This window comes from Miniopterus schreibersii (assembly GCF_964146895.1).
Source record: "Miniopterus schreibersii genome assembly, chromosome: 6".
In the NCBI taxonomy this organism is placed as follows: Eukaryota; Metazoa; Chordata; class Mammalia; order Chiroptera; family Miniopteridae; genus Miniopterus; species Miniopterus schreibersii.
In genome coordinates this window covers 24380129-24405848 of record NC_138107.1, presented here as the reverse complement: position 1 = coordinate 24405848, position 25720 = coordinate 24380129, and the positions used below count along the sequence as shown (strand labels likewise).

At 37.6% G+C, this 25720-nt stretch overlaps 1 protein-coding gene across 4 annotated transcripts in view; it reads right to left on the bottom strand.

Annotated features, from left to right (window-relative positions):
* PRIM2 (DNA primase subunit 2) overlaps nt 1-25720 on the bottom strand; it is a 308489-nt gene that overhangs the window by 85563 nt on the left and 197206 nt on the right. For all 4 annotated transcript variants that reach the window (XM_081140094.1, XM_081140095.1, XM_081140096.1 and 1 more), the window contains 2 exons: nt 18095-18162; nt 170-242 (listed from right to left, as the gene is read on the bottom strand). In XM_081140094.1, the coding sequence (XP_080996220.1) occupies nt 170-242; nt 18095-18162 (141 nt within the window). The remainder of the gene's footprint in view (nt 1-169; nt 243-18094; nt 18163-25720) is intronic.

The following is a 25720-nucleotide window of genomic DNA, read 5'->3' as shown; positions in this document are numbered from 1 at the left end:
ATGATTTAAAAAATTCTTTTTATAGCAAATAGGATTTCTATATTCAAAAATGACTGGCAGACAAAGAAATAATACTGTCTCCCAATCTTCCCACAAATAATCTTTGGTTGAAGAAAATCTGTGCTTCCTCGACTGACAAAGGTCTACATTAAAAGGACGTGATGCTTACCGAGTCAATCTGCTCTAGAGAAATCTTCCCAGCACTTCCCTGTGCACTGTAATCTTGACCAGTGTAGGAATGACTAAAATGAAAAAGGGAAATTATTAAAATAAGATTTGTAAAACACTTCAGGTCACATCAAAGGGAATTTTTTATGCTGATACAAAGTCAGAATGAGAAAAGATTTTACACATAAACCTTGGCGGAAACATAGCTAAGTGTTTTAAAGGTATTTAATAGAATACATCTAAACAACCTTTAAAACACAGTACAAAACTAGAGTGACAGTTGTGCTCTCCCTCATTCCTAGTCTAGAGGGCCACTTCCATTCTTAGACACACAATGCAAATTGTTGTTAAAGTTCAAACCTCGACTGCTGTCATTTATTAAGTGCATGGCAGCACAGCAAAGAGGAAACTGGAGCTTAAATCAGGCACAATCTCGTACCAGTGGTAAGTCCCTCAGCCGGTTACTTAGACACTCTATTCCTGGTTCCTTATCTGTCAAATGGAGATAGCAATGCCTGCTTTGCAGTGCTGACAGGAGTTCTGAATTGAAATAACTTCCCATAAAGTACAGCCTAGGGAATATAATCAGTAACACTGTAGTAACTGTGTAAGATGTCAGACGGGTGCTAGAGCTATGGGGTGACCACTTCATAAGGTACACAAATGTCTAATCACTATGTTGTACACCCGAAATTAACATAATATTATATGTCAACTGTGATTGAAAAATAAAACAATCATTAAAAGACCTGCTATATGGTAATCACTGTTTATTAAAATAAATAACATCTGCATGAGTTTTGGTAATTAAAGTTAAATGAAATAATATATTCAAAGTACTAATTAAAATTAGTAACTCATAATCCAGTACACAGAGCAACTGCAGTCATGACCAGTAAGTACAGAAAACACAGGATGGAAAGGGGAGGAAGAGAGATCATGTAGAGGAGCCGCCACCCAGGTGGGAGGTACTGGGACACTCCTGACCCCTATGAGGTTCAGCTTCTTAGTCTATAAAGTGACTGTAATCAAGTAACAGGACTGTTCAGATCAAACAGATTAACAAATACAAAAGTCCTCTCAAAATGGTAAGATGATGTACCAACATGACTACAGTTACTGAGGAAATAGAGCCAGTGGTTAGCACAGAAGTTTCTCTCAGCTTAGTACACTACATTCATCTCTCAGATTTATGTGGTACACTAAGTACAAAGAGAAGATACACAAAAGGACGGCACGCTCGCCTGAATGGCAGTGTGAAATGCTTGTTCCTCAACACTGACAGAATATGCAAAAGGGCTAAATTTCAAGGGAAAAAAGTAGAAAGAAACAGAATGGTAGCAATGATTAGTGCAAAGACTTTAATGGATATAAGTATCTACCGAGAGAGGATATAAGGAAACTATAAAGACATCACATTTCTAAAAATGTTATTAATAGACAGGAAAATGGCCACCAGCCAACCCAATGAGGACAAGCATGGAGCCCCTGGGAGGAAAACTGACAGAAATGAAGATGTTAAGCTTCAGAATTAGGAATGAGATTTCTCCTCTACTCATGATCAGAAAGGACAACTTATGTCTTGGTTAGAAGAGTTGGTACCTCACAGCTATTTAACACATATTTAAACTGGTTATGGATAGATGAGGCTGAAGTGGGGGGAATTTTTGGATATAACACTAGAAAGACAGGTCATGGGAAGCACTGTATCCAACACTCTGTAGGCAATAAAGAACCATGAGCCCAGCTGATGTAGCTCCGTGGTTGAGCGTCAACCCATGAACCAGGAGGTCACAGTTCGATTCCTGGTCAGGGCACATACTCCAGTTGCTGGCTTGATCCCCAGTAAGGGGCATGTGGGAGGCAGCGAATCAATGATTCTCTCTCACTGATGTTTCTACCTCTTTCTCCCTCTCCCTTCCTCTCTCTGAAACCAATAAAAACTTATTTTTTTTAAATGTTAAAAAAAGAACCATGAGCCCGGCCAGGCATGGCTCAGCGGTTGAGCATCGACCTAGGATCCAGGCGATCAGGGTTCGATTCCCGGTCAGGGCACATGCCCGGGTTGCGGGCTGCAGCCGATCAATGACTCTCTCATCACTGATATTTCTCTCTCTCTCTCCCTTCCTCTCTCTGAAATCAATAAAGATATATTTAAAACAAAAAAATTTAAAAAAAGAAAGAACCATGAGAAGATTTTAGGCAAGAATTCACATAATCAAGTTTACACTTGACAAAGAAAGCGGAATGGACGAATGACTAGAAAGGGGAAAGACTGGGCAATAGAAAATTAGTTGGTAGAATATTGCAATATTTCAGAAAAGAGAAGGTGGGGGCCTAAATAAAGCACTGCCAACAGATGAAGAAAGGAAGGCAATTAAGGTAGAAAAAAAAAGGAACAAGTAATGCTATCATAAAAGAAAAAAAATCCTTAAGAACAATTCACATTAGCTCACGAAACTGGACCTTTGGCTTTTACTCGGAGGTGCCAAGGGATATTACTAAATGAGATTCCTAACAGGTACCCAGGGACATGAGGCCCCTTTCTACACATTCAGAGCTCAGTGTCAGCCTTATATCACACTGCTTCCAAGTGAATGCAGCTGCTACACTAATGAACTGTCAAAATATATTCTTAGTTTCATGATTTAAAAAGAATCAATTTTACAAATGAGCATTTCTTATATTGGAGAAACATGGAAATAGTAATTTTTAACAGCAAAACCATTTCAAACTGGTTCAAGAGATAGACAGATAGACACAATTTTAGATATGTAAACACATTAAGACCTGCAGAAAATACTGTTTTCTGTCCATTTTAAATACTGTTATTTTAAGAAACATTCACTGTCACTTATGTACAGTTTTTTAAAAAGAGGGATTTGGGAGACAGTTTTCTTGTTTGTAACCTTTCATAAAAGAATAAACTGAGATGTACCACAAGTTCCATTTTTTCACTACAGCAGACCAACAAATATTTTAATGGGCCACAAAATTCAAATGATGTCACTAATCGCTGTTTTTCCAAATATAAAGAGGAATATTTGATTAGCTAATCAGAGAAGCCTGAAAAAAAATCAAGCTTTGATTTTAATTCTCAGTTTAGCCATTAATTAGCCATGAGTGAAAAAAAGGAAAAAGGTAAATCAAACTATGAATCAGTTTGTTCCTCCATAAATACAGTGGTAAGGGACTGTAGGGATACCCTTGCATTCTCCAGGCATAACGTATCTTTTATTTGCTAGGGTATCAGGTGAAAGGCATGAAGGACGAATGTTCTATAAAGTTTTCTCAAGTTACCAAAAGGCCAGAAAAGTAGTGAAAATAAAGATGTCATTCAGTGAGTAGTCAATTATATTAGCATACTCCCTGAAGATAGGAAGCTGTAAGGAATATAGCGTACCTTTACTAAAATGTAACAATTACTACACTGTACAAGAGAATTAACACCTTCACTACCCAAACAACCCTATAAATGCATAAAACCCAGGATAAAAGCCATTAGATTGTCAGACTCTCTATAAAAGACTTTTTCCCAGTTGTTGTCCTTATCTGGATATAACAGATTCTAATTACTGAGAAAACAACAAAACCAACCAAAAGGCATTCAGGAGTCCCTGTATGACCCCTGAATCGCTCAGCATACACTCATTAAACACCTTTGTAATCAAGGAAGAGCCACAAAGTAGTGAGGAATCCAGGGGTGATACAGAAGTACATGTGATGAGTGCCACACAATGTTCAAATGTTCCCCGAGCCCAGAGAATAAGGCCTCCTCTTACAGAGGGTGGGAGGAAGACATAGCAATGTGCAGCATTAAAGGTTCTTAAGCAATGAAACGGCACTGAAAAGAGAGTTACATGCTTTGGAAACACAGACCACAGGATTCTAGAATGCTATTAGAATGCTGTTGGAATGAATGACTGACAACAGAGCCGAGGCTGAATAGAGAAGCCTGTTAAGTCAGAAGGGAGAGGTGACTTGGGGGACAAGCACAAAAGGCTGAGATGAGAAGATGACAATCAGTGAGAATGAGGGACTGGGAGTAAAGTGGAAAAGCAAGAGATTGTAGTCAGAAAATAATTGGAATTTGAAGGCTTGGAAGTAGGATGTGATGATCACATAAAGTCAAAGGCCTGGTTGTTTTAGTATTTTTATCATTGTAGTTTAACAATTTTATATGCATTAAAACAACCTTAAATGTTGACCAGGTTCATAAAAGTATGTGATTTGAGTTTATTAAGGTTGTTGTAGGGGTTTAAAGGTAAGCGTGTGATAAGGAGGTGGCATTTTGGAATAATAAAAGAGTCTATTTTTCTCTGAATCCGGAGAGTTAGCACATATCAGATGGACAGGCGGAAAGAGATAAGCAAAACCAAGGAAATTTCTAAACCACAGTTTACAGATGAAGAGGCTGGGTTAGGTGGCAAAAATAAAAAAACAAGCAGCGGCAATGGGAAACTCTGAAATTGGGTAGGTAGGTCCTGAAAGGCAGATCTGTAAACAAAAACCATTCAAATAAAAAGCAAACTCTAAATCCTATCTCATTTTGCAGTAAGTCGTGTTAAGTTGCCATTTTAATAAAAATTTGAGGTTTTGTCAAGTTTAAAACCTTTAAAAACTTCAACATGTGCTTAATAGTAGATTCTAAGAAAACAGACTTGCGCAATTGTGGATAACAAACCGATACAGAAGGAATTCCAGTGTTTGTCCTTGATTATGTTTTTGTTTTGAGGTGCTGGTCCTAAGTTATCTAATCTTCTATGAGATAACTAATAATACACAAAACATATAAAAGTATCTTCTTACTGCAGCATTTGTTCAATAAACTTACGTGCAGCTTAATTAAAATTCAGTCACATCTGAGGACATTCTTCCTCCCATTTTATCTTGCTCTTTAAACAGTAAGAGGTAAGCACAGCTAGGTTTCTAATATAGCAAAAAAATCACAGTAAACAGAAAATGGTAAGGCTAACAGCTTCAATATATTAAAAAGCTGAAAGAAAAGAAGACTTTTAAACTATCCATAATATATTTATGTAACCAATTTAAAATGATCCTATTTTAAATACAATTAAATAAATCCAAGCAGGTGGGGAGGGGGAGGATAACTGAGACAGGGAGGCATAATTCATCACATCCCCAGGGAACCAGAATTTTCCCAAAACACTACAACATAAACACCTAATTTACAGAATAAAAACACAGTGGATATATAAACAGGTAAGTCTGAAACAGGTATATCTGCACACATTGATCTGTGAATCACAGGGGAAAGGCAGATCTACTCCTGGCCTGTGTAGAAACCACAGAAATTTAAGTCCTGTTCAATGCCCCACAGTGTCAGTATGAGCACTTAGGTACTCAGCAGGGAATTGCTTTTAAGTATCGCAACTGAGATTTCAGAACAAAAAGAAGAAATTGTATGAAAGGGGATTTGTGGGTCTCACAGCAAGATTAGCTGGTTAAGAAGAAATAATAACCTTTTCACGCTGTGGCACTAATCGTCAGCAGAGGATGGATCATCACACCTTGGCTCCAAGGGTGGTGGTCACGAGCTCCATCCACTGCAGTGACCAATGCCACCGCAGGGTGGCACAGGTTAGGTTTTCAAGGGCTATCACTTATCCAATCATCTCCTTTTCTGACTAATGAGGAAAACTTGAGGGAATAAACAAGGAGCATTGGGATAGTTGCAACAGTTTAGGAGTTACAGGCAACTCCTCTTCACATGCGTAATTTTTCCCCAAGTCCAAGTTGCCCAAGGCAATCATGGAGGTAAGAGAAAAAAGAGGGGACAGAAAAGTGATGAAGAGCTCAGGCTTCAGAATCCACAAGTCAGGGGTTTGCACTCACTAAATGTGATACTTTGCAAAAAACCTCCAAATCTCTTTCAGTGTCCTCACTGCCAAACTGGGATCAGAAAGGGGATCAAAAGTATGTACCTCCCTCAAAGGGTTGTCCCAAGGACCAAAGCAGATGTCTGTAAAAGTTTATCACAGTATTTTTCACTCAAATTGTAATCATGATCATCAGCATCTGGGCCTAAATTTACTGCATTTAAATGTTTTGGTGGGTGGTTTTCTTTATTCTTAACATTTACCAGTTTTTTCTTTTGAATATTAGGGGGGGAAATGTATGTCTTTCCTGCCTACCTTCTCTATACTATCGCATAAAATATTTAATCTTGAAGATGAAGAACTTAGGTGTCCCTGAATAACCTGATGACCTGGAAAGGTTTTATCTACACTTACACTCTCAGGAAGTTTCCAGAGTATAAGAATTCAACATCAAATATTTCAATCTCCATTTCAATGGAATCCAATTTTGCAGAGCTGTGCTGTCCAATACTGTAGCCATTAGCCAAATGTGACTCCTGAGCACTTAAACGTAGCTTAGTCTGAATTAAGATGTTTAATACATGTAAAGCATGCACTGGATTTCTAAGACTTAGGATGAAAAATAATGTAAAACATTTTCTTAATGATTTTTCATGTCGACTACATGTTGAGATGATATTTTGGATAGGAGTTAATGAGGTTAAAATTAATTTTACTTAATTTAAAATTATGTATGTGGCTTACATTTGTGGTTCTTATTATGTTTCTACTGAACAGCACTGCTGTAAAGTGAGGACACAATGACACAAGGCAATCGCCAATCAAGTGATTCTTAAGGACTAGATATACCTGGGGAATAACCAACTGACCCATCCTGACTTTTATTTGCCAAATTAAGATCAGTCTCTGCTAGTTACAAGCAGAAGATAAGCTGCAATTGAAATTGAGCCCACTAAAGGAAGTGCCTCAAGTCTACTTACACATATGCTTGTTTTCACAACATTTTACTTGGGAATCAAGTTTTAAACGTGAGCCACAGTTTGCCATGGATACCATTAGAAAAGCAACCTTGAATTCTGATTAGTTTGGAGGCAAACTGAATAATTTCTTTTGGGGGCAAATAAAGCTGCGACACATCACTATTTGGGAATTTTTGGGGCTGCTTGGCCAGCCTCAACACCTAATTGCAACTGTCCATTCCTCTGTCATGTGTAAGAAGCCACGCTAGGTGGGACAGGACTGTGGATGGCACCGTGAACCTGAGCCAGAACAGAAAGAATTCCTCTCCCATCCTTGGGGAGTGTTTTCCGCCTACCCTCCCCAGCAACAGATAGATTCTGAGGTTCATAAAACAGTAGCATATAAAACATATTTCCTTTCTTTGTCAAGAGTTTCTCAGCACTCTTGAACCTAAAGAGATTAACACTATTTACCCCTTCCTATCTGGCAGGCTATAGTTTATTGTATCTTAAAAACAGGTATAAAATTTAAAAAGCAGTGAAGAAAGCATCACAAGTAATCAAAACTGATCTCTACACCAAGGAAACATATTTATCTGGACCATTAAAAACTAAGCTAATACATCTTTCAAATGAACTGCAATCTCCTACAGCATTCTAGAGAGAATACAGAGTTCCAATACAACCTTTTCACGTAAAGCCAGGAGTAATCGTAGCACAGACGGAAAAACAATTTCAGGAGGAGGAAACAAAAGTTTTGGATATCACTCATATATCCACTTTTGCAATCACAATTTTACCCACTTTGAACGTTTAAAAAAATAGTCTGTTCACGTAAGCTAGGCTATTCAGACATTTAGGAAGCACAACCCCGGCAGCGTGGATTTGTTGGGTGGGTAGGAAATCAAGGGAGCTGAAGTTACAATATATCATTTCCTTCTGTGAAGGATATCACAAGAAAATTCACTCAACAGCTGTCAGCACTGAAATTGAAATTAGTTTCTTTTTACAACTAAATCCCTAGTAAATGGTATCTGACTTGTGTTGGCCCAGGTGATTTTCCCTGCAGTTATTCCAAGTAAGAACACAATCAATAAAACTCTGTTATAAATTGAATGCAAATTATTTTCCACAAGCATAAAGTCTGAAGTTGCATTTTTAAAAATCTCCCTAAAAACTACCATATGCAGTGTAATAATCTATAATTTTCTACAACTGGGACAAATTCTTTGATACCAAGAGGCTCACATATCCAATAAAAATCGGGATCATATGGGTTTCCATATCAGGTAAGAACTATAAACGGCACACTTGCTACTTTTCCTTACTTTAGGTTGGCCTCACCTTGCTCCATGTGGTCCATATTTTCCTATTCATTCCAAATTCTAAACTGCAACAATCCAATGAACTGCAAGAGCTGAAAGGTACATCTCATTTTTCTATCAAAAATGCCTGTACCTTATATTTGTCAAAAGTCATTGAACTGTACCTTTAAAAGAAGTACACTTTATAGTATGTAAATTAAGCTCAATAAAACTGATTTGAAAGGTAAAATACATACATGCATATTTGTAAGATATATTCGAACTACAGACCTCCATAGGTATTTTCACCATACACATTTAAGGCTTCCAACAAATACCTCCACTTTCATAAGTAAATTTTTTATATTCCTTTACATTCTTAGCATATAGTCTACCAGAATAATGACCCCCTAAAGAGAGGCTGTTTTTTATTTGATTTTGACCCAGGAGAGTCAAATAATTACAATACGGAAAGGCTGCCTAAGGGAGTGGTGATGGAGAATTGAGGAGGGTGGGGAGCACAGAATAAAGTTCTAACATCCAACAGAATTAATACCTTAAACTGATGGGCATCTCATTGCCCCACAGATAATTTACCGAGTGTGGAATGCTTCTGAGATCAGCTATCACAGATTTATGGTACTCTAGGATTACCTCCTCACATCTGTTCTCTAATAACAGTAGAGAACCAAGGGCACAATGTTTTCGGGGTTTTGGTGGGGACTTGGGGAGGGAGAGAAATCAAACAAATGAATGAATATTGACAAATGTACAAATAAACATGATCAGTTCGGCTAGTGATGCTGCCTGTGAAGGAAACAGAGTAAGGTAAGATCATATAGTCCTGGGGGGCGACTTGACTTTGGGTGGTTACAGGCAGACCTCTGTAAGATCTGAGAAGACACACTCTTACACTCATGGATGACTGTTCCTACTGGCCCCCTTTACATTGTATCATGTAGTATGTCAAGGACCAAGGTAGCTCAATTAAAAATGGGCTTTTTTATTGATTTTGTATTATCTTTTATAGAACTATTCTCTAAATAGTAGTTATAAACAATTGAGAGGGTATCAAACCTTTAGTGAATCTTGGTAGTTTGTCTTTCCTCGGCCCAATTTATCAAATTTTGTTTTGTTCTTACTCTGAGTGAATAAAGGTCAGCTGTGTCAGGAATGCCAGGAGGTCATCTTAGATTAAACATTTAGACTCGAAAGACTGCCACAGGCCATGTGTGGCATCAGTTGACTCAGAAAGACCCAGCACAGGAATCACAGCTTGCTCACAGCTCCAAGCACTCCTAGTCTATGGGATTTCTTGCTATAGTCCTGTTGGGCAGCTCCTGTACAAAGTGACAAAATCCACAACAGCAAGTGCAGGAGCTTCCCTGGTGTAGGAGCCTCGTGACCCTCAACAGCCACAATTTCTAATGACAACTACACAGGTATCACTTCCAGGGCCACCTCAGAGCTGGAACTCTGGAGTCCATTAATCTAAACACCACTGTGATTTTTTTAAAAATACATGATTATCTAAATGTATGTCAAATAAGATATAGGACTATGCTGTCTAATCAAGTACCTATTAGCTACCACTGGCTGTTAAAATTTTAATTAATTAAAATTAAATAAAATTTTAGCCCGGCCGGGCGTGGCTCAGTGGTTGAGCGTCAACCTAGGATCCAGGCGATCGGGGTTCAGTTCCTGGTCAGGGCACATGCCCGGGTTGTGGGCTGCAGCCGATCAATGACTCTCATCATTGACGTTTCTGTCTCCTCTCCTTTCCTCTCTCTGAAATCAATAAAGATATATATTTTTTAAAAATAAATAAATAAATAAAAATTAAATTAAATTAAATTTTAGAATCACACTAGCCACATTTCAAGCATTCAATAACCCTATGTGGTTACTGGCTATTGGACTGAGCAGCACAGATACAGAACATTTCCATCATCGCAGGAAGTTCTACTGCACAGCACTCAAGTTACTTTTCAGCTGCTGACATGTCACGGTAACTACCCCAACGCTTTCTCAGGCTTTTTAAGAAAGTAATTTCCTGTAGCAGTAGCATCAATTTACATTTTGTTGTCACATTAGGCCTAACACAGTATAAAATAACTAATTTTCTTTATTATTTTACTAGAGGAATTTAAAGAAATCCAATGAATGAAGAATAGGAAACTGCAGATTAAAAGAACTGCTTGAAAACATAATCATAAATTTTGCTTTCCAGGGAAGACTGCCAGTATCCACAGCCCAGAAATCCCTGCAGAAACTTTGGAGTCAGAGGGCTAACAGAAATCTTAAACGTCTACTCAGGGACAAACTGCAGGAGTACAGTGACATGCAAGAGTTTGTTCTCTACTCGATGTTCTGTGCTTCCACAGAGTCATGTACCTCTACGATGCTAATGATCATCATAATTTACTGTAATTACATGACTAAAATTCTCCTTTTCTGATCAACATTAAGTCCTATAAGAGCAGAAATAAATATGGATCCCTAGAACATGAACCATGACTAGCACCAAGTAGGAATTCCCTTAATATGTGTTAAATGAATGGTAAATAAAACAAACTCTAAGGAGGCTAAAAGGTTTGTGGCCATTTACTAAGTACTTCTCACACCAACTACCTCCTTAACTCACAGCCACTATGTATAGCCTCTCACAAAGTCTACTGTTTGCAAAGGTATACAGTGTATTTGCCTTGGCTAGCTAGCCAGTCAAGGAGACAGAAAAGATTTTCCTATCTTCTTTCTATATCATTAAAAAGAAAATCAGTAACTTATTTATATTTCTATGAAAGTCATTGGTTAACCCTTTCTTTAACTTTAAAACATGTCAAGCTAGCAAAGTGAATTAAGCTAACCACAAAACCCCAGGGAAATTTCGTATTCTACATAAATTAAGAGTGATGGTTTACTTATAAAACTGAAGTGATGCAAAAAGGTGTTTTAAACATCCCAGAAGAAAACCCTCACTGTAATAAGCCAATCAGTGGTCCTTTAAAGATATTTTCACTTTAATTTCTGGAACCCGTGAATATGTTAGGTCGTCTGGTGAAAGGAACTATGCAGATATGATTAAGGTAAGAACCTTGAGATGGGAAATTCTTTTGGATACCCATGTGAGCCAATCTAATCACATGAGCCTGAAAGCAGAAAACTTTCCCAGGTGGAAGCAGAGCGATGCAGCATAGGGGGAGGTTAGACTCAAACATGAGAAGGACCAATGTGCCGGTTGCTGGCTCTGAGAGGGGACCCACATGCAAAGCCCCTAGGGGTGCATGGAAAGCATCAGAAAGAATATGGGCAGCCTCTCGGGGCAAAGACGGGTTCCTGGTTGACAGCCAGCAAGGAAACAGGACTTCAGTCCTACAACTGCAAGGAACTAAAATCAGCTGACAACATGAATGAGCCTGGGAGCAGATTCTTCCCCAGTCTCCAGTAAGGACCACAGCCCTGCTGACATCCTGAGTTTAGCTCCAGGAGACCCATGTCAGGTGTCTAACCTATAGAACTGTATGAAGATAAATTAGCGTTGTCTTACTTCACTAAATTTGTGGTAATTTGTTTCAGCTCCAACACAAGGTTTTAATCTAGATGCACTAATAAGGTTTAAATTTCAGCTTCCTGAATTCTGTCTTTTTCAAGTCACTGGTTCACTTGTAAAAAACTCTGCCACCTTCTCACCTGGGCAACATGACACCGTTAGAATAATGAGCTCTCTCATATCTTCAAAGCTATACATCACCTAGTTTGCTGCTGTTCTTTGTTCTTATCTCCATCTGCTAGAAAACATTTATGCTACAATTTTTCATCACAGGTTTATTCAACCAAAGAAGCCTAAATACCCAATAAAATGGGAACAACTAAGTAAAAGTAAATCCATCTATCCTCAGCTGTATATTATAATGTCACTTATAACTAAAGTCATGAAAATAAATTCATTACAAAGTATGATATATTAAGTGAAAAAAAGAATTTTTAAGAAGTTTACCCACTTCAATTATAATTACATAAAAATATACAGAGATTGAAACAAAAGCCTAGCAGTAGTTGTATTAGTGTGGTAGGATTCATTTCTTCTCTTTTTTCAGGTTTTATATATTGTGCCTATAAACTTTATCAGAAACAATTAAATGACATTAAATTTGTAACAAAATCACATACAGGTACCATCTCTTACAAAAGATTTCCCACCTCTCTCTTTACTTCATTAAGCTGCAGCATACAGTGCAGCCTTGGGGAGGAGGGGGGTGATAGAATAGGAGAGGTAGTATAACAAATAATATTCTTAATTAAGGGAAAACACTAAATGAAAGCAATTATTAAAGTGATTTATTAGAAAAATTTTAAAAAGTGATTCATTATATGCTCTCCCCCATTCATTTCATATCTTAAGGCAGAGGCGTGAAGATATCACTATGGGGAATGGCATTATTTTTAAGGAAAAAAGTCTCAATCATACATCTGAAGTTATCACCTGTGGAATGTGGGCTGCAAGTTTCCTCTCTAGTCTCACCTGTTTATACCTGGCATTTGTAAGTGACATAAAAAATAAAAATAATAATCTTTAACATACACTCTTGACAGTCTAATACTATTACATAAATATTATCCCCTGGGTGTCATCAGTAATGTAGCAAAAATACTATGTACAATAAATTTAAGACCTTTATATATCTCCAAATTAAAAAATCAGTACACTATACAATCATCCTAGAAAGCACAGTGAGACATGAGAATGACAATAAAGTCACATTGAGATGTAGACTCATTAGATGACATATCTAATGATATGTGACTTGGGGAGAACAGAAACAATGATTTACACAAATTCTCTCTGGCACTTCATAATTTAACATTTTTAGGTAAATCTAAGCAAGTTTATTTCTTCCAGTGGAGAAGTTCTTGGTATCAATTTTCAAAAGTAGTAAAGTCTTATAAAATAATTCATTCATCTCTTTCGAGGGAAGTATAGTAATTTTCATTAGAAAAATCAGGTTTTAAAATGAACTTCCTGAGGCTCCATCACCAAACTTTAAAATAGGGATGATGATAAATGACCATCTATTGCCCTCTCCGGGTTTTTCTCAGTCTGCGTGAAAAGCCATGTTGGAAAGTACTTTGTAAACTCTTGCCAGTTTGATTTCTTGGTCCCATTTCCTCCCACCTTTTCAAAAAACTTCCCTCTTCAATTATTTCTCCTTACTCTCATAGACAGCATTTCCCCTTAATCTATAAATATGCTCATCTTTCCATCTTAAGGAGAACATAAAACCCTTCTTCAGTCACGAAGTTCACTGAAAAAGGATGCCGTCCCCTACCCTCCTCGCTCTACTACGAGCAGCCCACATGCATGTCTTCACAGTCCCACCCTCAGCGACTCCTTCACTCCTTGCGGGAATGGGGCTGGTCTCTGTGCCATTACAATGCTGTGGCTAAGCAACCAGTGGCTCCCGAGTGCCTAATCCAACTGGCATCGCGTAGTTCTAACCCGACTTGCCTAGGGCATTTGAGTGGTTACCTTTCCTTTTTCAAATCTTTCCCTCAGTATCTTTGATACCACCATCCCTTGCTGCGTTTCTGTTTCACTCAAGATTCCTCCCTGGTATTTTTACTGGAATCTCTTTTAACTCATCTCCTACCTCCACTGCTGCCCATCACGAGTCACTTAAAACACTGATGTCCTATGGGTTCTATTCAGGGACATTTACCCTTTTCTTGTCACTCTGTACTCTCTCCCTGAGTGATCTCAACCATTCGCTGATTTTAATCACCACCCATACAGTGACGATTAGCAAATGCCTCTCTCTGGTATAAACCTCACTCTTAAACTGTGGTTTATATTCAGCTACTTACTAAACATCCCCCCCGCCCCATGCTCCACAGGCATCTCAAGTTTAAAATGTCTGAAACTACTAAATTTATAATCTCAGCAATCACATTCATTCCCTAATCCCCCGCCTTCCTTTACTCTCCTTCTTAGTTAATACAGCATCACCACCCAAGTGAGATGGAAGTTCAGCCCAATCTGAGTACCCACTGTGAGCCACCACAGTGCTAGGGTACAGAATCCAAACCATGAAGTCATAGCACCATCACCTAAAGATATAATTCTATGAGGGACACAGTTCAATTAATAAAATTAAGTACTTTGCGCTTAATTCTTAATAGAAAAGTTTACAAATTTTGTAACATGTTTAAGTGCCTATCTCTCAAATGGAATCAAAACTGTAAATTCCTTGAAAACAGAACCTCTGTCTTTTTAAAACTCAAACCAAATAATAGGCTCACTTTTACTAATGAATGGATGGATGCTACTGGTAAATTAAATTAAGCTTGTATTTCCATAACATATTAAAGCAAAATGTTTTTCTGTGCTTAATTTAACTTTTAACCACAGAACTATCACTTCTACATTCTGAAAATAACATATATTATTAAGCAACATCTTAGATTTTGAGGTTGGCAAAGTATTATATCAATGCTCTTAGAGCATTTCAGTCCTGTAAAATGATTTGAGAACTTCTCTGTATTGCTACTTTAATTTTTAAAGTTATTTGTACCATCATCCCAAATTAGTTTTATTGACAAATTTAATTAAAATGCTATTCATCATCCCACTTTGGTCATTAGAGCACTAAACAAAATTAGACCTAATAATGACTTGAGTCTCAATCTCCTGTCTATCCCCTCTAGGTAACATTTAAACTATACAGTTCATGCAAATCAATGGTGATTATTTTTTTCCTAACAAGATTATCATTAGAATCTCTCAAACCAAACAGAATGCATTCCTACTTTGACCTAAGCAAAAGGAAGGTAAAAGAAAAGCACTACATTCAGACAGCCAAAAGAGACAATTCAATATGATTGAAAGCCATCTCACAAGGCTACTTTGTACAACAGGAAGTGTCAAACTACTCACATCAACTGCCATCCTCCATACAGATATCTCTGACATGGTAATAAAATGAGAAACCATTTGGTTTAATAATAATAAAAAAGCAACACCAGTTGGTGCATATTACATGTAGCATCTAGCACTGGTTGCCTAGCAACCAATCCTGAGTGAACTGCATGAGAATGAAAGCCCCAAATGAATGTACAGTTTGTGCAAGTTTCAAGGACTCGAAGAGACATGTCAGTAGTTAATCTAAATTCTAGCTGACAATTACCATACTGAGGTGGAAGAAGGAAAATCCATCATTATCTCACAGAATCGAGCATTAACTAGAGGTACGATTCAGCCCTTTTAGGTTTGTATCTTCTATACCTATGGTTTCACAGGAAACACTGTGACGATATGATTAATAAGTTATTAAAACTATGCATAAGTAAAAAAATATTAATGTAATAAAGCACATTCATTCACTCAACAAAACACATAATGAATATCTATCATGCCCCAGCCACTGGAAAGAACAAATATGAAAGTCACTTCCCAAGCTCTCAAGCAGCTCATACTATAATGGAGTAATCAGACAAGTAAACAGACGATTACAACATCGTAAGCTCTGTAATACAGAGGTAGCCATAGGGTATTATGGAAACACGTATAAAAAACATCAGGTGCCGACTGTGGGGAAGGGGACAGGAATGAAATGGGGACCCAAGCGAAGTCTTAAAGGACAAGCTAAAGTTAGTCAAGTTATAAACATGATGGAAGGGGAGAAGAGCATGCCAGGCAGAAGGAAATATTTACAAGGGCACAGAGGTGAGCAAGAGCAGGATGTATTAGAGTAACTTCAAGGCGTTGGGCGGCACCAGAAGTTAGGGTACCACCACTAAGAGAAGAGTCCAAGAACAAGCCAGGTTCCTTCCAGAAGGACTTCATATGTCAGACTAAGAAGCTCAGACTTCCTCTAAAATGAAACTGAGGGGAGAGAATAGTTTTAAGCCAAGGAATAATATAATCACTCCGGTAATGATGGGAAATATTTTAGAGAGGGCAAAACTGGTGTCAGGAGAACAGATAAGAGGCTTATTGTAAGACAGATACTAGGGAGATAAAATCATCAACAGGTGAGAACAAGCAGGAGAGGGGTTGGGGAGGTGACTCAAACATGATTCACTAACACAATGCTCTAGGAAATTTAACAACTAGTTATAATATTTATGATACTCAGTCCTGATGAAATGTTAGCCTGACCCCGTCCCCAACAAAACAATTATATAGAGTTTAAAAGCATCTGTCTAGGAAGGAAAAGTTACTAGAGAGAAGGGTAGGAGAGGAAGGAAAAAGGGGGAGGAGAGGGAGGAAAGAAGAAAAAAATAAAGAATACTTAAAAGATACTGGAAATTAGTATCCACCCGAGTTTATGAATGAGAAGTGACATTCTCAGTTTTAAAAGAATAAAAAGAAACCATAAAGGAGAACACTATGGTGCTTGGCTACATAAAACTTAAAAATGTAGGTATGATGGATAATGCAACATAATCAAAATCTTTCGGGAAAAAAGTCTGTAACAAATATAATGAAGAATTAATACCCTTTATATCTAAAGTATTTAAGATCAAATAAAATCAGGAGATGCTATCAATAAATGGGCAAAGATACAGATAGTTAATCCCATCTCAAAATAAAAATGGGTAATAAAATGTTTTAAAACCATTCTTAATAATAAATGAAATGTACAAGATCACAATAGTATTTCTATGGTTAACTATTAAATTAGCAACTGTTTTGGCTGTCCCAGCTAGCTTAGGGTATAGTAACATGGGCAATCTTGTACAATATGAAAGTATAAGCAGAAAAAGGTTGTTGTTGTTTTTTAAAAATTGTTTATTGACTTTTAGAGAGAGAAGAAGGGAGAAGAGAGAAATATCAATGTGAGAGGGTAACAATGATTGCCTGCCTACTACATGCCCCCTACCGGGGACGGAGCCTACAAACCCCCACATGTGCACTGGCTGGGAATTGAACCAGCAACCTTTGGGTCCACGGAGGAAGCCCAACCAACTGAGCCACACAGGCCAGGGCTGGAATAAGGCTTTTTGAAAACAACAACAACAACATATACTTATATAAATATTTATATACTTATATACTTATATATATATATATGTACTTATTTATATACTTATATACTTATATAAATATACATATGCCATTTTTTATACCAGTGAAAAGAATTGGAAATAGTCTAAATACCCCCCAAAGGGAGATAAATACATTACAGTACATCCATATAAGAAAACATCATGCAGTCACTAAAAATTATGTTTTTGGAGAGATTCTAATAACAAAAATGTCTTACAATGTTTACTTTTAAAAGGAAAAAAAATAGCAAATTCTATAAAAGTATAATTTCAATACTGGGTTTTAAAACATTATAAAAGTTAGAAGTAGTCTGATTAGTGATGATGGGTTTTTCCTTTTACTTTCCTACATTATCTAAGTTTGTTGTGTGTTTTTAAAAATTAAGATACATTATTACTGTATTAGGAAAACAAATCCACCTATTTCCTCTATCCCCCATAAACTATGTGGGGGTCTCAAAGTATGCCTTGGCCTTGTGTTTAAGTACATAGCTCATTCCTTTGCTACCTTGGGATAGCTAGCCATCTCTACTCATTTTAACTTATACGTATCAACTAGTTCTACACACTTTTAATGAATTAAAAGAGCTTGCTATGGTACCCTAAAGTCAAGGGTAACAAATGTATTGTATTAAGAACTTCAACTTAAATCACTGAATTAAAGCAAGAAAAAAACTAAACTTTTACTAATTGAAGAGGTTTTAGCCACGTTAATATACTTTACTGACTATAATGCACTCACATCTATAAGCATAACAGGGCTGTACCTTCAAATTACCTGAGGTGGTTAAGCAGAGGCTGAAGTCTCTCATCGGACTGCACAGCAGGCAAGGACCTGGCCGTTAACTGAAAGCAGAGAACAGGGTTAGTAAAATCAGCAAAGGCCAAATACAAATGTGCCTGAACACTGGATGCAAAATGGGGATGGCAAGGCAGAGGGAGAGGGAGTACTTAAAATGCAAAGACATTTTTCTTTTTTAAATCAAAGAACTGTATAGAAAGCGGACACATTACGTAATTAAAACTAACTATCTCGTCCTAAGTTTGTAGGGTGTGTCAGTGAGTTTACATAAAGAAAAACAAAGAATATCATCTGAGTTCATGAAAAGGCCTCTAGTCATGAAAACATTATCTTTGTAAATAAAAATAGAAAAAGTTCTAAATTTATAGCAACCAATCTTGTAGCACTGAGCCCTGGGATGATGAAAAAACTGGGGAGAGAGACACTCATTTCTAGCTAAGCCACTGTGAAATTGGTTACGTGCAGAAGCACATGCACACTGCCATGCATTCCTCCGTTCTGACAAGCACATTACTATAAGAAACTAAGAAGAGCTTTTACGCAGACACAAAGCAACTCAAAGTATTTAATATTGAAATACGATCTCAAGTTGATGTAGGAAACAAAATGTAAGAGCCAAAGCCTTATTCCAAAATACTGTGTATCAGGTAGAATCATGGAAATGTGAGTCTCTGGTAGACTTTACTACAATAATATTAATTATATCCCCATGTATATCTATTTGTCTCTCTGTTCTTAAAAAAGTTCTATTGTGCTATAAGAATTTGACCCAAGGAAATTAAAAACATTCATCTAAAGTAATTAAATACCTTGAAGTAACCTTAATAAAATACCAAAAAATAAATAAAAGATAAATTTCTTATGGATTCAATTATGTCAAAGTAGTTCTTATATTCTACTAACCAATCATTTGACAATTCACAAAAGACAACTTTCCTTAAGACAAGCAACAAACTGAAAGATATCCTTTGGTTTTATATATTAACTATTTCATACGTTAATTAAAATTTTCTATAAACAGCCCTGGTCAGTGTTCCTCAGTGGTTAGAGCACCAGGCCTGCACCCCAAAGGGTCATGGATGGGTTCAATTACCGGTCAAGGGCATACACCTGGGTTGCAAGTTTGATCCCCACCATGGCTGAAGCATGTGAGGGAGGCAACAAATCAATGTGTCTCTCTCACATCAATGTTTCTCTCTCTCTCTCTCTCTCTCTCTCTCTCTCTCTTTCTCTCTCTCTCTCTCTCCCCCCCTCCCTCCCTCCCTCCCTCTCTCCCTCTCCCTCTATCCCTCTCTCTTCCCCCCTCCCTCCTTCCCTTCCATTCTCAATAAAAATCAATGGAAAAAATATCCTTGGGTGAGAATTAACAACAAAAAAATTTCTGAAAACACACATTTTAACTCATCAAGCCTAATTTTCAATATTATGCAGATAAAATAAAACCATCCCCTTTAAAACATCTAATAAATGCTGTATTTGTGAAAAATGTTGGCCAAAATGCCACATATGAAGCCATTTTTATTAAATCACATCTAATAATAATAATAATGGAGAAATATTCCCAATTTTGTGCAAGTCAGCAAAGTTATAGACTAATTTAAAATACAACAAAGTGAGACAATTAGTCTGCCATGATTTTAGCACAACCAAAATACTTCCAGTATCTCTAAGAAATTTTATAAAATGTTATCAAGGTTTTACAAACAAAACACTTTAATACATTCTATATTTGCTCATGTCAAATCCCTTTACAAAATGTCATTTTCATTGTTTAAGAGATTTCATGTCTCAGAACCAAAGCTATGCTCTGAAAAGATTAAAATAATTTATCTAGATACTTCAAAAGTCAATTTTCTGAAAAGAGAAGCAGCAGACTGAGTTTTTCAGTTACCTCTATAGAACATGCTTTCTAATCAAACCATCTTTTATGAATGAAAACACCTCAGTAACAGCAAACTATCTTTAAATGTCTGCTCATTCCCCATAGGGAATTTTTCCCAACTCACTCTTATCTTAATCTCAGCCTTCAATTCCTTTTTCCTAAACTATTAATACATCTCCATTCCACTGTTGTTTCTGCCTCCGTTCTTGCCTCTTCCTTAATTTATTCTCCACACCACGGCCAGATTGAAATTTTCAAAATGCAAGTTAACCACTCCCCTAATTAAAACCATGTAATAATACCCTTCTACTCTCAGGCTAAAGTCTGCTTTTTCATCAGACATTCTCCTAAAATACTCCCTTGGGCCACATTGAGGAAACACTGGGCACAGGACGAGTGTGACGGACTGTCCAGCTTCTGCCAACTCCACCAGACACACCACAAGCATATCGGGTAGAAAGGTGCCATAGCTCCAGTTTCTGGAACACATACGCTCAACGACTGATCCCCCTCTCTACCCCTTCCCCACCCCACAATGTATTTTCAAGTTTGAATTACTGACAAGAATTCCTAAACTGTGGGCCAATGCTCTGGGTAAAATTATTTCAAGGAAGATTTTGAGTTTTGCAAAAGTGTTGCTTTCAACTTTTAAAACAATATCTTCAAAAAGAGCACATATCTCTTCATGTTAAGGAGATGAGGCCATAAAGCCTGTACTCCACAGCTCTTAAAAGAGGCAAAGCCACCAGCTGACCTTTTGCTGACAGCACGTAAACTTCACTGTAGAGGCTGCTAGCCCCCTCGTTTCTTCTGAACTTCCTCTCTGAGCCCGAGTAGCTGCCACTGCGCCCACTGGACTCTCAGAGGCACCGCAGCCCTAGCACTTCAGATGTAACAGATGTTCAATAAATATTTATTAAATGTGTGGCAAATCCAAAAACTTCCAACTGTGTAATTCTATTCACTGATGAAAACAAAAGTACATCTACATTTTATAGTTAAAGCATTTCAAATTCCTGCTTTGAGCAAAACTAAATCCAAATCAAAACTCAACTAAATCACACTTGTCAGCCTTCCAAGAAAGCAATACACTATCATAAGATTTTCAGCACTAAGGACTTTCTTCTACAAACCAAAATGAATAACTGTCTAGTTGAAATAGACTTTGGTTTCCACATGTTTTAGTTGTTTGTTTTTTCTAAAACAACAAAGTCCTTGACACATAAATCACTAAGAATGAAAGGGAAAGATCCATCATGGTTTACGTCTGTGAAGCCTAAATGGGTTGAGTTAGGGCTGCTTCATGGGAACCATAATAAAGTTGGCATATTTTATAGTTCGTTTCTTATGGTTGGGAGGTCAGAGATGAGCTGTTAGGATGTCCTTTCGTTATAAAGAATATATCTAGCCACTGAATTAAGTAATGCAAGGTTTGTGCTGTTTTCGACAAGTATAACAGATTACTAATTCTTAAACAGATCTCATTTTAAAGATTAGTATCATTAGTAAATCTTGCATTTTGCCATATATTTGGGCAAAAAAAAATAATGATGCATTTTGTCAACTAATGATTCTCCTTTTATTGACAGCAGATTTAAAAACACACAAAAAACCCCAAGAAAGTCTGGAAGGGTCTGGGCAAACCTTGTTGAATTATTCTTGAGGAAATGGGTTCTTCAGATCATAGCCAGCTACTGCAGACACAGACCAGGCCCCACGCGGCCCAGGGCACTTCCCTCTGCCACAGCGCCACTCAGAGCACTCACAACTCACATATGCACCAGGCACAGGTCTTGCTTCAAGCAGCGGGCTTCTGTCTCCTCCCATTCCTTTTGCTTTTCAAAACAGGACAGTGCTCAAGATTCACTTGGTCTTAAAGATTCCCACATTTTTGCACTGAAAGTTCCTTTAAGCCATTTGGGATTTGACTCAAATGTAACCTCCTCCCAGGCCTTCCCTGGCCACCTTTGGCAAAGTAGCACCCTCTCTGTAGGTATTCTGTTGCAGGTATCTCACAACATTTATCATTCTCTGAAACTATTTATTAGACTGCTCACTTCTGTCTTTCTCTCCCCACAAGAATAAAGCCCCAGCAGGGCAGGAAGCCTTCCTGTCTTGCCCACCACTTCCCCCCCACACGCTAAGAACAGCATGTGGTGCGGCACATGGCAGGCGCTCAATAAATATTGTAGAGTGAATAAAAGGTTCACCTCTCTCAAGCTTCCAGAAGTATGAGTTTAGAAAAATCTGCCCTACACACTGACCCTCTGGTCCTGCATTTCTGAAGTTTTCATAAGTAAGCACGACCTAAAACTAGAGGGGCCACACACATTTCTCTTTCCATTTCTAGCTGATGGAGTATCTTAAGTTCTCCCTTTAAAAGGAGGGCAAATGCTCTGCCACTTAATGCAGCTTAAACTATGGCTCCCTGGTTCAGAGGAAACGAGCAGCCCAAAACAGTCCAAAACTCAAATTATGGATATACTGTAACAAGCACTACCAAAAAAGTAATCATGGCATAGTTCCTTCCTTCTAATCTATGTCTTTCTGCTTTTCGTGCACTTTTTTGGTCATTAAATGATAGCTATAAATAAAGCTGAAATGTCAGCTAAATATATACTTTCCAATATTATTAAAATCTTGAAACATACAAAGTTCAAAATCCTTTACAGTGACCATCCATTAAAAAAAAAGAAAAAAAACTTAACCTGGCAAGGCTGAAACTGCTTCAAAAATTTATAGAAAGGTAATAAGGAACAGACAGTGCAAACGTAACTATTCAAATAAAACTCACTTAGACAGATGTAGAGAAACATCCTTTGTCATTTACATAACAATAAGAAAATTAAAGTGCTGTGTTAAATACTTTTCAAGGTACTACTGCTAAATAAGTGAGTGGTTGTTTCTGGCAAGTAAGTTATTTTGAAAGGTAATACAAAACATTTGTCTCAAAACACTCCCACCCTAAAGGACGTAAAGCTTCAAGAACACTGAAATCCAAATAGCAATTCAAATAATCTTCTAATTCAAGGATGGTAAAACCTGGACATAAAGCAGGCTTGGTCCTCAGATCTTTTTAAGAGTAAAGCAAACACAGAAGATAATTTACTCTTAGGCTTTCCACTTAAATTAGATCATCACGGAAAAAGTAATTTTCAGAATTATGATCCCGTAGGTAACAACATGGGTGTCTATTATATTATTCTGCATACCTTTGTGTTTGAAATAGTTCACGAGAGGGAGGGAGGGAGGGAAGGAGGGAGGGCTGATTTTCTATCGACGTGAGGAATAGGTTGAAGGACAGTGATCCAGGCATCCAAAATGAAGAAACAAGTTGTGGCAGAGGCAGTGCCAACAGAAAGGAAGACATGACTGTGAGCAATATGAAGGAGGTATACTCTACATAGCTTCATGTCTAAAACAGAAGAAGAGAGGACATCCAGGTGGGTAGAAGGTTGGTAGTATTAACTGCAATACAGCAGCTACAGGAAGAGGAGGTTGGGAGAGAAAAGGAAATTATTAGTTTTAAGCATGCTGAACTATCCCAAAGGCGACTGAATATATATGGATCTAGGGTCCAGGAGAGGTATGGAGCTATAGATTTCTATTTAGGTGTTATCAGCAAAGAAGTAGCAGGTAAAGCCAAGGACTGGCTAAAAATTCCCAGGGATTGTAGAGAAAGCAGGGATGTCCAATTGTCATTCGTTAGTAGTAGCTGACTAGGGCAGTGTGTTGAAAGTTGTTCCAAGACACATCCAGGCAACAGCAGGACTGATTACCAACATCTGCTCCAGACACAGAATGGGAGATTAGAGATACCTGCCAGATATGTGCAATCCCTAGTGGGAATGAGATCAAAAAGAGAAATAAGGAATTTAGCCAATAGACTTAAAAGTTGTATAACACTGATTTTAAGCAACTACAGATTTATGAGAGAGAGAGAAAATACAACCAACAGCTCCTTTAATTTAACTCTTGTTGCACACCTGGAATAAATGAATTTCACTTTGGGGGGGGGCGGGGAATGTTCCCTGAGGAAAGCATTCCACCTCCAGCTATGAAGCTGACTGATGCTCCTAAAATCCTGAAGCAGATTGTGCTGCCAGCCCATTGCTATTTTGAAGCAGAATTTTTTTAGAGGGTCCATAGAAAGAAAAAAAATGTTCATGATTTCCTTCTTCAAATGATGGGCATGAAGTGAGAAAACAAGAATACACAGAGAGGTAACTACATAAGTAAATACGGTAAGTGGTTCTTCAAGAGTCAACATTTGGAAAACGAAGGTGACTCAATCAGTTGAAAATGAAGGAGAGGATGGCTTCATTTTAAAATAACAAATTCCTTCTCTCTGAACGACTCACCTAACACTGGCTAAATTAAAACACATAAAAATGACAGGGAAACAACACTCACTTGGAAAACATTGCTCAGCTCTGTTCTCTGGTGTTTTTACCCTCTAGCAGTCACTTCAGCTTCCTCACAAAACTCAAGAGGAACGGCAGCGCACACCAGCACCAGAGCTGTGCCTAGAAGTCCAAGGTGGGTGATCAGCACAAATTAGACCCTTCCTTTCACACAATCTTCTTTACTCCAAGAAGCAGACAGCGCTCTCTTCCAGTGACAACAGGACAGTGGCATTTATATACATTTACAAATGACAAGGAGACCAAATTTAGGTGGTGTTTGTTTGGGTTTGGTTTTTTATTTCTAACAAATTTTATTTTTTAGAGCAGTTGTTAGGTTCACAGCATAATTGAGAGGAAGGTACAGAGGTTTCCCATACACTCACTGCCCCACACATGCACAGCCTCCCCCATTATCAACAGCCCCTGTGAAAATGGTACATTTACTACAATGGATGAACCTACACTGACACATCAATTATCATCCAAAGTCCACAGTTTACGTTAGCGTTCGGTCTTAGTGTTGTACATTCGATGGGTTTGGAAAAATGTATAATGACATGTACCTACCACTGTAGTATTGTACAGAACAGTTTCACTGTCCTAAAAATCCTCCACCCGTCCATCCTCTTCTCCCCCTAATTCCTGGCCATCGCTGTTCTTTTGCCCTTTCTGAAAGGTCATCGAGTTGGAATCCTACAGTATGCAGCCTTTTCAGATTGGCTTCTTTCACTTGGTACGATTCATTTATGGTTTCTCCATGTCTTCTCATGGTTTGATAGCTCATTTCTTTTTAGCATTCCATCATCAGTTTATTTATCCATTCACCACGGAAGGATATCTCTGATGCTAGCAAGTTTTTGACAGTTATAAATAAAGCTGCTATAAACATCCCTGTGAAGGTTTTCGTGTGGACACAAGTTTCCAACATGTTTTTTTTTAAAAGAAAAACAAATGGGGAATGTTTTTCAAAATGTCTTTACATTCTCCGCATTTCATAGGCTGCCTTTTTCTAATTTCATATTTAACCTGTATTTTTTAATACAAAAAACATTAGGGTGCAGATCCCAGGAAATAACAGGATACCTTCAGGGAAAATTAAGTTTTTTCTTTCAATAAGTGTGATTCAGGAATAACGGTCAATAAACTTTTCTAAATGAAGGGAGGGGTGGATGTGAGATGGCTCCTACTGCACCTTATAAATCCCCAAGATACCAACTCAAAATCTAGAATACCAACCCTTTTCTACTAAATTGAAGATGCATAGATTATATTTATGCATATATTCTAAGAAACACACAATTTATAGGTGGAGAA